Below are 14347 nucleotides of genomic sequence, written 5' to 3' on the forward strand. Positions count from 1 at the left end.
CTGTGAAGGCCATAGTATATGATCAACATCATTTTTATACACAAGTGTATTCATCCCTATGGATTAGCACATTATCATTCTGAAAGAGGGCACTCCAATCAGGTCAGAAATTTTTCATCATAGGATAAAGGTACTGAGTTGACTTTGACTTTGTATAGATTTGCAGGGATCAAGGCTTCAGGTTTTCTCTTTAACTGTCACCCTTTTGTACCTATACAGCAGAAAATATCTTTTTTTTTTTTTAGTTATTTTGTATGAGGTTACTGCAGTGTCCCCCTTAAAAGACAACTTGGCTTGTACCATCACAAACCAACCCAACTTCAAAGCAATACAACTTCTGCCGGGAGACGAATAATTAGATTGTATTAGCACAGAAATTGTGATTTAAAGGTGTATTCCAGAAATGTTCTACAACCCTTCCAAGCTGGGAGGAATGTTAAAAATGTTCAAAACAGTTTAATGATCTAATTTGTCTAATAATTTTGTTTAACATCTGCTTAATGTTTGATGGTAGTTAGCCAATGTTAACATGCTAACATGCGAGCAATACTGGACTCCTCAGATTACAGAAAGCTCCTGCAGAACTTTAGTAAATTTTATACAGCTGTTCTCACATTTCCAATGTATGTTTGTTCTCAGTTTATCTGATCAAATGCCCATTACTTAAAATCACTGTCTTGACGTTAGGGTAAGGGTTAGATAAACTGAGAAACATAGAAACCCAAACAAAAAAGTAAGCAAAGTAGTTAACAGCTAACATTTCAACTCTTTGACAGCTGTTTTTATACTTTAACTCTTCTGAGTTGCTGTTATTGCTGTTGGTTTTCTAATATCTTTGCATTCTGACATACACAGCAAGAAGCCCCTCAGCCTCTCTTTCACCGCTCATTCGTCAACCTGCAGTTCTCGCATACTGATCCCTCTGAAGGGTCTCGTGTTCACCTCTGCCTCCCTCCCTCCCATCCTGATAGTTACATGAGCCCCCTCACCCCTCACTCTGGGAGCTCCAACCCCCTCAAACTCTGCAGTGTCTCCATCTGCCTTCAAGTGGATTCATTCCTTCAGCTAATCTCCACGACGCTCCATCTTTCAGCCTCTACTCTCCACAGCGGAGGAAATCTGATCCATGATGCAGACGATGGTAATGCGGCCGGGCTCATGTAAAAATAAAATCCCCATCGCTCTCTCACGCAGGCAAGGTTATTACCAACTGTTATGAAAATGGCTGACGGTAAATCATAGTCTGAATCAAGACTGAATGTTAAGTGCAATGACAATGATGCATTTAAAACAGATCTCAATTTCTGTCAGGGCAAAAATAGAAACATTCATTAGGTTTTGCTGGCTGCAACTTCAGCACCACAGCTAGAAACAGAGACAGAGAGAGTCTGTGAGTTGAATGTGAATCACAATCAGTGTACTTGAGGGCTGTGGAGAGAGGGGCTAAATTTGGCTCCAGAGGTGTTTACACCGCTGGACAAGGTGAGGGTAAGCTGGGCCGGCAGAGCCACCGGCAATCACTCTCCTAAAAAGCGAGTTCACCTTGCTGGAGCTCAGAAACGCAACTATGAGTAAGCAGATGGAAATATGCAAGGTTAGAGTTTGACTGGCACTTCAATCTGCAGGTGGTGTGGCTCTGGGGACGCTGATGTCGGTCTGTCAGTCAAACACTTTGGTCCTGCTTAGCATCAGCACGTTAGCGCTGTTAATGTGAGCGTGATAGGATCATAGCTCAGAGCAGAGAGCCTCACTTCTTCATTTTCACCTTCCAGCTGGTTTTTGTCATTTAAACCCTCAACCGTTTTCTAAGCGCACATTAACGTGAGTGGGGTTTTTGTTTAGCATAATTTTGATTTCACTGTCATCACATTACCTTAATGAGAGGAGCTGTTGTTGACAAAGTCTGCAGAGGAATGCTTTCTCCCATCCCCTCACGACCGTCTGCTCTCTTGTTATGATGTTCCCAGATATGAAAGCTGAATATTGCTGACATTATTCATCCAACTCCAGGGAGCAATAACCCAGGTGACATACTTGGAACTTCAAAAAAGCAAATAAAATATATTGAAGGGAAAGTCGCCCTTGGGGAAATTTATTTATTTACTTAGTTTATATTCTGTGGTGTCAGCATACCCTTCTGCTGCCTGAGGTACTAAATATGTTAACTGAAAAATAAAGGACCATCAACTCTTTTTCTTTTCTCATAACTGCCATAAAAGTGTGTTTATCTGACAAGCTAATAATAATTTTAGAAGAAGGGTATGTTTACTTCCATTTCGTGTGTGTTTGATGAAACGGTAGCCTGGCAGAGTCCGGCTCGGCCTTCGAAAACCTTCTCACAGATAACCGCAGATCTATCTTGTCGTAAGGGGTGAAAGCTAAGAATAGGTCCTTCTTTCACTACTCTCCAGATAAAAATAATGACCTCTCCTTTTTAATTTGCTCCACTAATAAATGTAAGATAATCTCCTCCTCCTCCTTGTCCATCTTCTCTCCTTTTCTCTGCAAATGTCCCGCTCTGCTCTCCGCTGTAATGGCAGGAGTATTTTCAGCACCGTGGAGGAACGTGGATGGATGATGAGGCCATTTACCCCAATGACTGCTCAAGCTTCTCATTCATCAGTTTCCCCTCCCTGTAATGTAATGCGATCCTTTATTCCTCTTCATAGGGAAATTTCCTTCTCACTTTCTCCCCTCACAAGAAGAGGATCAGCAACAGAGAAGGTGTCACATTCAAGGACACTCAACTTGAGGAGGGATAATAGGGGTAATTGGGCTCATAAAAAATACACACTTATCATTGCCGAAAGTTGAAGGTGCTTTTTTCCCCACAAAATTCTAATTCTAACAATTTCTACAGGAATGTTATTTAATTATCTGGTAGCAGTAGTGGAAGAAGTACTCAGATCTTTTATTTACCACGACAGTGTTCCCCATTAAAATCCTTAATTTAAAGTCCTGCACAAGAAAATGTACATATTTATTACAAGCAGGATGCATTCAAAGTATCAAAGAGAGAAGATGTCTCTTGTGACTGATATATGGTTATATGTGGCATTAAGAGTACATTTATGCTGATGGATCAATGTGTGAGCAGCATTTTACTTTTGCAGCTTTAAATGCAATGCTTCCTCTGTAGTGGAGGAGAAGTTTTAAGCAGAAAGTAAGAAAACCTCAAAATGTGCAGCAGTTGAGCAAATGTTCCGTAGCTCATTTCCGCTATTATTTGATGGCCACTAACTTCTTTCACCACAAAGTCCTCACGATCTCACATCGCACGTCTCAGCAGCTACGCAAACATCAATTATTGAATAAAAGAGAGGTGAGAGCGCTGCACTCTCTGCCCGTTTGTCCAGTAGTTCTTTGTGGAAAGTTCACCCTGACCGTGGGTAGGAATGATGAAGAGTCTAGTCACTGATGAATGGAGGGTGCCATGAGTCTGATTGCCCAGCACTGCCAAGCATAAATATGGGCTCTTTACTTTGCCCACTTCAGGGCAGCCTGATGACAGGAGTCTGCTCATGGAGGGATTTTGAGGGAGTGATGCTGTCAGTCAGAATGAAAATGCCTATATACAGCTCTCCTCTGAAAACAATGCTGTTCAATTACTCTGTTTGTCCTTTCTATAAGCCATGTAGCTACATTTGGATAACCAAGTGGTGATACATTACGTAAAGATTAGGTTTTAACACACTGACACTTGATTATCTGATGGCCTCTACAAGCTCTGGAAACTTGAACTCTTAACTTTAACCAAACTCAAAACTAAACTCTGACCCTGACCCAATGTTAATCCTGACCCTGGGCTTAAACTGGACATCAAACACCCGCTGAACTCTTATCACAGCACTTTATCATCTCAGAGCACACAGACATTTTACTGACACCTCATTGCCGCGCGTTTGCAAGTTGAATATCAGCATGGCACCACTGTATCTAAACAGAAAGTGACCAAAAATATACCAATAAGAGAAAGAAAGAAAACATGATGCAGTATAGTTCAGTCTAGTTCTGAAAGAGGATCTGCCAGCACTCTGACTGATTAACCCCTTCTAACAGGACTGGCGCCAGGCCAGCGTCTTGCCCTGACTCAGGCAGTTGATTCACTTTCCAAGGTGTTACTGATACACTTCACCCTTCAGCGGGAGTGTCTTAACTGCCATGGAGGTCTCAGTGACAGCGAGAAGGACAAACAGCGGTCACCTGAACATCAGATATCAACTGTTTTGTAATTCAATCTAAATAGAGACATTGCAAGCCAAGTATCAATATCATTTGTTTGTTATGTGACCATTAGAAACTCAATGTTCATTACGGACCAGAAGGTGATGTAAATTAATCTGAATGGCAGCAGGAGGTGTTATTATTGTGTAATAATATCAGTTTAAAGCCATCAGGATGTTGAGTCAAGTCCACAGATCTGAACATATTCGCGACTACGCAACATGAATAAGCCAAGTGGCACTTAAATTGGTATTGGAAGGACTACAAAAACAGTTTGGACCTGTGCAATGTCATTTAACTCTGAAGGACTCTTGGGTGTCGCTTATGCACTTTGTAATTTAATCTTAATATCTCTTGGGAGGTCAAGTATCCGCAACAATTGATTGTTACTTGATCGTTACATAATCAGAGCTCTTGAACTTGGAAGAATCTGATCTTGGCCACTCGCTGAACTATTAATTTCCAGATCATATTGCGCTCAGACTCCAAATCTTAAGAGTTTGAAGACTATGGATTACCCATGAGTGAATGTGATACATCGCATGAAAGTGCATTAAAGTACGGCAAGATAAGACTGCGATGTGAAAAATGATGAATTTATGCATGACTGTAAGATTTGAAAGCATCCTTCATCTGAAACCCTAGATATACATTTTTATTATCTACAGCATATTTGATGGACAAGTGAGACAGTTAATGGAATATTATATGTATTATTATATTATTTAAATCAATTGTTTTGTGTTGCATAATAATATAATACATAAAACTATACACAAAGATGACAAGTGATGAAGACTAACTTGAATTTCTACATATTTATAATCCTCTCATGTTAGCATCAGTTCTTGTTTTCTGACTACTAATGCTTTAACTAGAAAGATAATACTGGATGTTCCATTAGGCACATTTTCCCACAAATTATCTTTCGTGTGAGACAGCATACTCCTCTCTTAGGTGCAGTTGTGCGCCTGTTTGGGTTTTATCATCTTATAATATGACACAAACTCAGCGATCACTACCGTTTTCCGCTTTGGGCCTGCCGAGTGATCAGCAGCCACAGCTATCTCTTCTGACTGAATGATTTGACTTTGTGTGGCCGGTTGAATCTGTCTGGCTACGGCTCACTCCATTACAAGTCTAAATGACTAATTAATGGTCCCGGGACAGGTGACACCAACTCCTCAAGATCCATTTACGCCCCCATCCTCACAGGGCTCCGCTGCACTTCTTCACTTCCCCCTCCCCACCCTCCATCCCCTCCCCTCTTCCCCCATTTTCCTCATCTCTTATTCATCCAGTGGCGGAGTACTGTTTAAGGAGCAGGTCTGCGGATAGACAGATGGACAGATTGAGAGGCAGGTGGAGCAGAGAAGTAGAGGTGCTTTTGGGAAACGCAGGAGAGCGAGGTAGAAAGATGATGTGTTACTATCTTTACTGGAGGGAAGATAGATGATTAACCCTGCTCCCCATCTGCCTATGGGAACAGCACACCCACACTCCTTTCTGACGAGCTTTATGTGGGGTCAGATAGATGATATTAGACCCCTCTGTGTGTCTCTGTATGTGTGTGTGTGTGTAGTCACAGTTGCTACAGAGTCCTGTAACTTCTAACCCTGGTTGCTTTTTTTTAAGCGATTCACACTATCAAACCTCCAGAGTGCAGTGTAAGGAGGAAAGATTAAGGAAAATTTTAGATGAAACTACTGTTACTCACGAGTCCCCTGCTGTACCACGACGCACCCATCCCCCCTGGCAACCCATCAGCAGCAGTGTGTAAGAGTGTGTGTGTGTGTGTGCCTCTAGCTAGTAATGATTCTGTGCGGCAGTGTACAAAGCTCCTTGAGTCACTTTAATAGCTAACAGAATAATGCCTATGGGTCTCCATAGAGAGTGAAAGAAATTTATTAAAGTTAGTCCTCAGCTTGAAGTCCTTTTCATATCAAACTTAAATGAAAATTGTCAGAAGGTAAGAATGAGGTTAAAATCTATTAGAGATGTAAAACTGCAAGCTGTCGGAAAAGGGGAGAGCAGTTTAAGATAGTGGCAAAAGAGAGCATATTATATTCAACAGTCTAATTTTCAAAAATGGTTTTCTGAATGCATCATGAAAATGAAAGAATGAAACTGAAAGGAAAACTGGTAAGTCGCACTATATTAAACTATTTGTCGCAATCATGGAGAGTATATACTAGACAGCCTCCAGGCCTGAGAAGTGAAACCAAGTGTCTTAAACCTAAAACAGCCAGCAGGGGGTGATACCACTGACTGCAAAAATAAAAAGTTTGACTGTATGAACGTGAATGAGACAATAGTTTTACTTCTCCTTTGAGTTGTTACCTCAATGACCATTTTCCTAGTAAGTTTATGATAACAGTTGCTAGTTTGGTGTCTCCTTCAAGTGATCATGCTGTTCATTTCTTGAAATTATGATTCAGTTTAAAATAAAACAAAAGATGCAGCAGGGTATGTTGCGATTGACCATATTAGCTTAGTGGTGTCCATAACTTCTCAGTCAGACCTATCCCTTGCTCGTTATGTCTGGTTTCAAAAGACCACGATGGTGATGTTCAAATTCCACAATAGTAGTCTTCAAGCCAAACAGGTGATGCCACTGTAGCTGAATTAGCGACATGGATTAGATTTATATAGCGCTTTTCTAAGGCACTCAAAGCACATATAATGAATCCATTATTCATTCACTCCCACATTCTCATTCTGATGGTGGTAAACTACATTTGTAGCCACAGCTGCCCATGGCTGCCAATCTGCACCTACGGGTCCCTCCGACCACCACCAACATTCATACTGGCAAGGTGGGTGTCTTGCCCAAGGGCACAACAGCACACGACTAGGACAGAGCGGGGATCAAACTGCCAACCCTTCGATCATTGGACGACCTGCTCTGCCACCTGAGCCACAGCCGCCCCCAAGACTATGTACAAAAACACCTTAAACTACAACCTAAAACACTAGCAAAATAGTCTAACCACTGACAATATCACACCATAAAATGCACACATTTAGATGTGTTGACTGAAAAGTTTTACGTAATTTTATGTTACAGTACCGCATTTAATACAGTGTATGAACAACTGTGCATTGCACTAGCTCTGCATTAATACAACAGTACTAATAGTGCACCTCCAAACAGTGTTCTCTCTGTGTGGTATAGCTGCTAAAGACATGATGAAGTATCTCTAATGTACTGAGACACCATGTTGAGTCATGATGGGAATCTAAGCAACCAACACCCACTGATACCCTTGGACCTGCTACATTGTTTCCACAGTCTTCACTTGTGTCCTTTACCTGAGTTATATTGGATTCTCTGTAATTATGAGTAAGTCCAGCATGTGTCAGTCATGTGCCAGCTGGAGAGAGGATGAAGGAAAGATCGTGTTGGCCGTTAAAACAAGGTTAATGAATGACGAATGACGCGGCTGGGATGAAGGAGAAAACCAAAATGTGAGAGCGGAATGCAGGAACAGTTTGCAGTGGATGTATAATTCACAGTCACACAGAGTATGCAATAATGCATGCATGCAATCAAATATAATCAACGCATAAAGCAGCACTGCACAATACATACACATAAAAACAGTATGCTGCCGTTTATTTAGCATATGCACCAGACCTGACAGAAAAAATGACACATCTGAGGACTGGGGGAAAACTCAACCGCCAAGGTTACTGGTAACTGGTCGCTCACCCTCCAGTTTATGCACCTAAACACACTCGCACTGTAGTCGGGAGATAGGGATGGGCAGCCTTGAGTAAATCAATTACGAGGTTCAGTGTCAAATTGAAGGCCACGAGGAGGGCACCATAACAATATCCTGGCAGCAGCCTGTGAATAGCAGCCACCACTAAATCAGCTCTCTGCACTGGCAGATAGAGCGGACACCCGTGGAGCAGGCAAAGGGGGTCCTGAGAGAAGAAGAGGAGGACCGAGCAGATGTCCTTGTTTGTTTGGTGGAAGAACTATTATCCCGTATGCCTTAATAGGCAAAACAACCTGGCGGTAATACGGCCCTTCGTGCTTATCAGGAGCACCAGCAGTAAGACCATTTTCCATCATTCGCTATCTCTTTCTGTGTGGCTGTCTCTCTGTCTCAGTTTCTCGCTTGCACCCTCGACCAGTGTCTATATTTACATTCCTGCAATAACCATTTATGTCCATTCGTTCCTGATGGAGTGCTCTTGAGCATGACAGCAAACTGCAATCAGCTCCAGACTCCCTGGTGCAGTGGCCTCTGTGATAAATACAAACAGCAGCCCTGAATGTGTTTTATGGTTCCTACTGTCCTTTGAATGAACAGTTTGTGATTCTAACAAATATCCTTAGTTGCTTGCTGAGAGTGTGATAAAAACATCAATAGCTCGCATATATTTCTTCCTATTCTTTGTGTCAGTTGTGATGATGCTGTCTGTAAGTTTGAAACAAGAATTAAGTCTTACTAATGCACTCGCACCTAAAGTGTAGTGCCTCCTGCCCAGATAATTTCACACACTTTTAAACCAAGAGAGCTTTTCTTGGTTAACTTTCCATGTTGCTGCATACGTTGTTATTTTAGACAACAGTGTGCTTGCAATGTTGTGACAATTTGGGGAAAATGCACAAACCCAGATCCACATGAAGATATTTTTTTTTTGCAAGTTGCACAGACACCTCCAGTCCAACAGCTCAGGATGAATTTATTGCCTAATATCAGCTCCCAACCTTACCACTGCTGCTGCTGCTTAATGGAAACAAATAACTGCAGCCAGTGTTCACTATATTGCATACAAAGCAAAAGAAAAAAGAAAAGAAAAAGATTTGTGCTTAAATGTAACTCAGATTGCAGATACACTCTCTATAAGGACAGAACACAATGATCTGATGCTTTCTGTATGGATTTGTGCTCTCTCTCTTCCTCAAAAAAACACACACATGTAGAGAAGACTGGAAAAAGAAGAGCACTCCAACTGATTGATTTTAACTTGGGCTGAGTTGAGTAAGGTCATCCTGAAGGTTATTTTTGTATCCAATGTCCATAAAAAAACAGAACCACACATTTCCACACAAAACAGCTGGGATTCTATTAAGTAGTCTTTCTTTCTTTCTCATGTGCTTCACTCTTGTGTACCAGCTGCAGCCTTGAACCTCTCTGTTTTTCTCTAAAAAACACTCTTACGTTCTATTTCTTTAGTCTTTTCCTGTCTACACTTTCCTTGGCCCGATCCCAATCTCCACCCGAAGGCCTAATCACTAAATCCTCACAGCCTTAACTGACTTCACAGCTGTAGTTCTTGAGCGTGAGAGTCTTTGAGGTATAAAAAGGAGGAGTGGGACACAGTACCGTGACAGCACACATTGCTTGGAAACAACACATAGCAAAAAAAAAAAAAAAGGAGAAGAAAATGGATTAGCAGTTTAATTAGCTGTTCAACTACCGCAAGTCAAGAAAGCCATGAACAACTCTAAATTCTCAGCAGATGTTTGGCTGAAAATAGACACAACTGGAGGAAATAACCACAATAAAGAGCAGTGAGGTGCTGTCCCTTTGTGTGCTTTGTTTGTGGTTTTTTTTTTGAGAGAGAGCAGGACAAACACATTTATATGCCACTAGTTTTGTTATGAACTATGGGCAAGTCATTCAGGAAAGTCTGCAGCTATTCAGATGCGCAGACAGGATGCATGACAGTATTGAAAAGCCAACATCAGAGACCTAATGCACTTGATGAGTTGACAGCGGGACAGTCCAAAGCCCTCATGCACTTGGACCAAATGTGTCTCAAAGTCTGTGAGTGTGGAATTTGAGATTGGACCCTTCTGTTTTGCTGCACTGAGAACGAGCTGCAATGCGCCTCCCTCTGGAGCTGTCCATGTGATTGACCCCTGGGCTGCATCTGTCTTCATCTTCATCTTTTTCCCTCCACAGCTCATGTTGTTTTTCTTGTCAAACAAAATAAACTAAATCTTCAGCCTGTTTTGCTTCCCTTCATCTCTTCATTTCACAGAACAATACAAGTTCCTTTACAGTGAAATGCCGCTCTGCTCTGTGGAGCTGTCCATGGTGCTTAACCTCTCTGCTTTACAATAAACAGACTTTTTTTCCTTTCCATCTTGCTTTCTTTTCGGCTGACCACTTCAGTCACTATGTACTCAGTGCTTCTAGTTTATTAATAAATCTATCATGAACCATTTTATCCAGCACAGAATTACATAGTCACCATTTTCGCTCAAGATGGAAGATGCATTGAACTTCAGTAAACTACTATGCCAACTACAAGGCGCCCTCATACCGAAGCCTCCAACCACGTTATTGCCTAATTAGAGTATAATTCACTTCTCCCTCACTAGCTCCAGGCTTAAATGTAAAACTCACTTGTTTCATCTCCTTGTTTCAGAGAAAGTAATGAGACAAAATGACAGATCAGTCCCACATGTAAGTCTAGCACCAATGCAAAATCTGATTTTGGAGCAGTTTATTTATTCAAGCTTATTGATTTGTTTGCCAGCTCCATACTGTGGATGTGGGGAGCGTGACCAGTGCTCCAAAAGTGTGTTTTCTTTCTTTGGAAAATTGATGAGCAGGAAAGAACTGACCAAGGCCCCATTAAACAGGCTCCACTGCCCGCACATAATTACAGCAACTAATTTACAATCAGCATTGGAAGACATAAATTAGGACTGCATTAATGGAAACATGGTGTGGGAAGGAGGGCAAATAAACCAAAACCCAACAGCATTCATGCTAAATGATCACACAAGCACACAGTAAGGATAAAGAATGCTCGTTTCTTGTTCAGATTGGGAGGATTAGCTTTTGCAATTACAATAACGCAACAGTGAACACTTTTCAAAATTAGAAAAAGGCACTGCTGTTTAGTTAATAGCACTGAGGGATTTCCAGTAGCAGATATTCAACAGAGTGTCTTCAGGCAACAGAAGAGAGATTAAAATCATTCACTTGGAATAGCTTTCACAGATCCATATTACAATCTTATGCACGTCCCTTTTTGCATATTAAACAATGAAATATGAATTAGGGTGACTTTGAGGTACTTGCAGTGTCCCATGCATCTCTCTCTCTCTCTCTCTCTCTCTCTCTCTCTCTCTCTCTCTCTCTGTTTGCCTCCCTCTCTCCCCTCTTCCTCCCCCCTCTCTCTCTGTGACAGGCGTCAAAAATACCACCAAGGGAGCGCGGATCAGCAGCTTTCCACGCAGCCACACTCGGCTGTTGTCCACCGTTCCGATGCGTAAATATCCCCAAGAAAACTCTACTTTTCTCCATTCAGAACCACCGAGGTGACGATGGACAGAGCGTTTTATTCTGATTCTTCAAAGTAGCGATGCCGGACTGATTCGACTTTAAATGTCTGTAAAAGGACAGCATTCGACCACATTCTTTGCAACACCCAGCACATTTCTGCTTTGAGGGAGAAAAAAAACATGAGGGAGAAGATGTGGATATTTTACAGCGCTGACGACTCAAAGTGTCTTTTTTCTCTTTGGAATCAGTGGTGTTTGTGTTACGCAGCGGTGGTGTGTTTGTTGTGTTCACCCGTCAGGACGGACGATGCATGTCCGTCGTCCTGCGTCTGTGCCAGAGACTCGGGGACGGTGACCTGTCGTGACGGAGAAGACACGGAGGTCCCGAGCGACATACCGGAGTGGACATCCACCTTGATAGTTCAGGGTAGAAACATCTCAACTTTACAGCGCGGTGCGTTCATGACCAACAGCACGGAGTTGGAAATGTCGAAACTCTCGCTGTCCGACAACGGGATACAGGTTATTGAACCTTACGCCTTCCTGGGGCTTCCCCGGTTGCACCTGCTGGATCTGAGCCACAATCAGTTGGAGTCTATCTCAGCCAGGGCTTTCCACGGATTACCAGAGCTGCGCTCTCTGTTCCTAAACTACTCGGTGTTGCCTGTGGCCACGGCGCAGCTCTCCAATGCGCTCAGCGCACAAACTTTGCGCAATCTCCATAGACTGGAGTTGGCGGGAAACCAGCTAAAGTCTATACCGCTGGTGAGGTTAGACATGTATAACCTCCATGTGTTAGTTCTGATAAATAACTCGATAGAGCGCATCGGGAGGGAAAACGTGACCAGTTTGTACCAGCAAAGGCACATACGCGTCTACTTGTCTTTAAATCCGTTCTGGTGCGACTGTGAACTGGAGTCGTTTTACTACTGGCTGAAGAACTCATCCCAGTGCCCGGATGCAGGACATCTACTGTGTAGTGAGCCGGAGGCCAAGAGGTGGATTCCTGTTGAAAAGCTGCGGGGAGAGGACGTGGATTGTATGAACGAGAACCTGGAGGCGGTTTCGTACGTGTTCCTGGGTATAGTGTTGGCCCTGATCGGGGTGGTGTTTCTGATGGTGCTCTATCTCAACCGGGGAGGCATCAAACGGTGGCTCAACAACATCAGAGAGGCGTGCCGAGACCAGATGGAGGTCTACCATTACCGCTATGAGCAGGACTCAGACCCGAGGCTGGCCAACGTGGCTGTTTAAGCTTTGAGAACATCTGTAGGCTGCAGTGAGAGGACACTGGAGAACTACTTGGCAGTGACACTGTACTGTCAAAATCAATACCAATGGCTTTTAAGACCAGTTTCGTCTTTTTCAGTAACTGGCCTATGAACTGCAAGTCTCACTGTGAGATGTGCAAAGAGCCAAACAGCTACATGACTATAAGGGACTATTAAGTGTTCATCTTGCACAACTGAATACACTTCTTAGCAGTATTGTACATATTGTATATAAGTCAAGACAGGAATGCTTTTCATGCATAATGTTAACTTACAGCAGCTTGTCCAACTCACTTAGTATTATTACAGTATTAACCAAATGAGAATTACACAGTAAAGTTATATAGAATTTCTGATTTGAAAAGATGAAATGAAAGCTGTTGAACAGTCTGCTTTCAGGAAAAACTGCAGGCAGAACAAGATGACTCTGCTTTTAATCTGAAGGAGTGCATATTGCATAAAATAAAATACAAATAAGAGCAAAAGTGGCAAAGAAGGAGACAAGACAGAATGAGGCAAGAAGGCTGGTGTGTTTGTCAGAGTGCCATGTTTGTGGAAGCAGGTGGTGCTGAAGTAGACTGTTGTATTTCATTGTAAACCATACAGGCTAAGTTACCAATCTTGTCTTTAAGAAAAGCCTTTGATATTTGAAAATACCATGTATCATGTGACACCAGGTCACTTCATCAGTAAAGCGATGGAAGAGGAAGAGACAGATTCTAACCATGCATGTGATTTTAGTAGGCATAGAAAACCAACCAAAACATTAATAAAAGGTCAAATAAAAATGTGGAGTTAGCAGTGTTCTTTATGTCGGTGCTTTTTATCGTCACTGTCAAGGAATGTTGACTTCATGCAGCACTGTGCCGGCCATGAAAGAGAGGAAACGTTCCCCCTGTTGTGCCTGTAAATTTGCTAGAAGCAGGCGCGACTGAGCGCGACTGGTCCTTGTGAAATTTTGCGAAAATGTCACTTGTTCTGTGAACTCCAGTAACATTTCACATCATCCTCGGTTCACCAGAAAAGGTCTAGACTATTTCATCTGTTTCTTTTTAAAGCACCAAAGAGCGAAAGATTGTCAGAGGTCTGCGTGGAGAGATATGACAGAAAGGCGCTGCAGCGTTAATCTCATCAGCACTGTGACTAATAAACCACGGAGAATGAGCATCGACCTGTGAAGTTTGGTATCTCTCTGTGGCTATCATCAACCCTCTTAACGAAAGGTCTGCAGTACGATGGCAGGGATTTTGGAGGCAAGGTCAAACAAATGAGTAGGAGTGTATGCATGTGTACAACAGAGGGTACTACTTTAAGTCCTGTTTGTGAAGTTGAAGGAGCAGAGTTGCTATTTTTGTAAGTGCCTTTTGTCCAAATTCACATTAGTGGTGGAGGGCAAGAGAGTAAACATTTGAGCAAATGAATTTATCGCACATGGAAACAAGCAGCGAATTAGTGTGATTTTACCTGGTGATTCTTCCCTTTCTTGCAAGTCAGGATAAACATGACTTATTTTCAAGGAATGTGACAGCAAAGAGGGAAATCAATCATTTGCAGACTTGATTTTCAGCTGTGATGCATGAAGTGGGATATGATT

At 42.3% G+C, this 14347-nt stretch overlaps 1 protein-coding gene across 1 annotated transcript; it reads left to right on the forward strand.

Annotated features, from left to right (window-relative positions):
• The first annotated feature begins 11364 nt into the window (after window positions 1–11364).
• Window positions 11365–13551, forward strand: waif2 (Wnt-activated inhibitory factor 2). Its single transcript, XM_022197037.2, has one exon. The coding sequence runs from the start codon at window positions 11663–11665 to the stop codon at window positions 12734–12736; it is 1074 nt and encodes a 357-aa protein (XP_022052729.2). The 5' UTR covers window positions 11365–11662; the 3' UTR covers window positions 12737–13551.
• The last annotated feature ends 796 nt before the right edge of the window (window positions 13552–14347 follow it).

The sequence above is a fragment of the Acanthochromis polyacanthus genome, chromosome 17 (genome assembly GCF_021347895.1).
Source record: "Acanthochromis polyacanthus isolate Apoly-LR-REF ecotype Palm Island chromosome 17, KAUST_Apoly_ChrSc, whole genome shotgun sequence".
Classification (NCBI taxonomy): domain Eukaryota; kingdom Metazoa; phylum Chordata; class Actinopteri; family Pomacentridae; genus Acanthochromis; species Acanthochromis polyacanthus.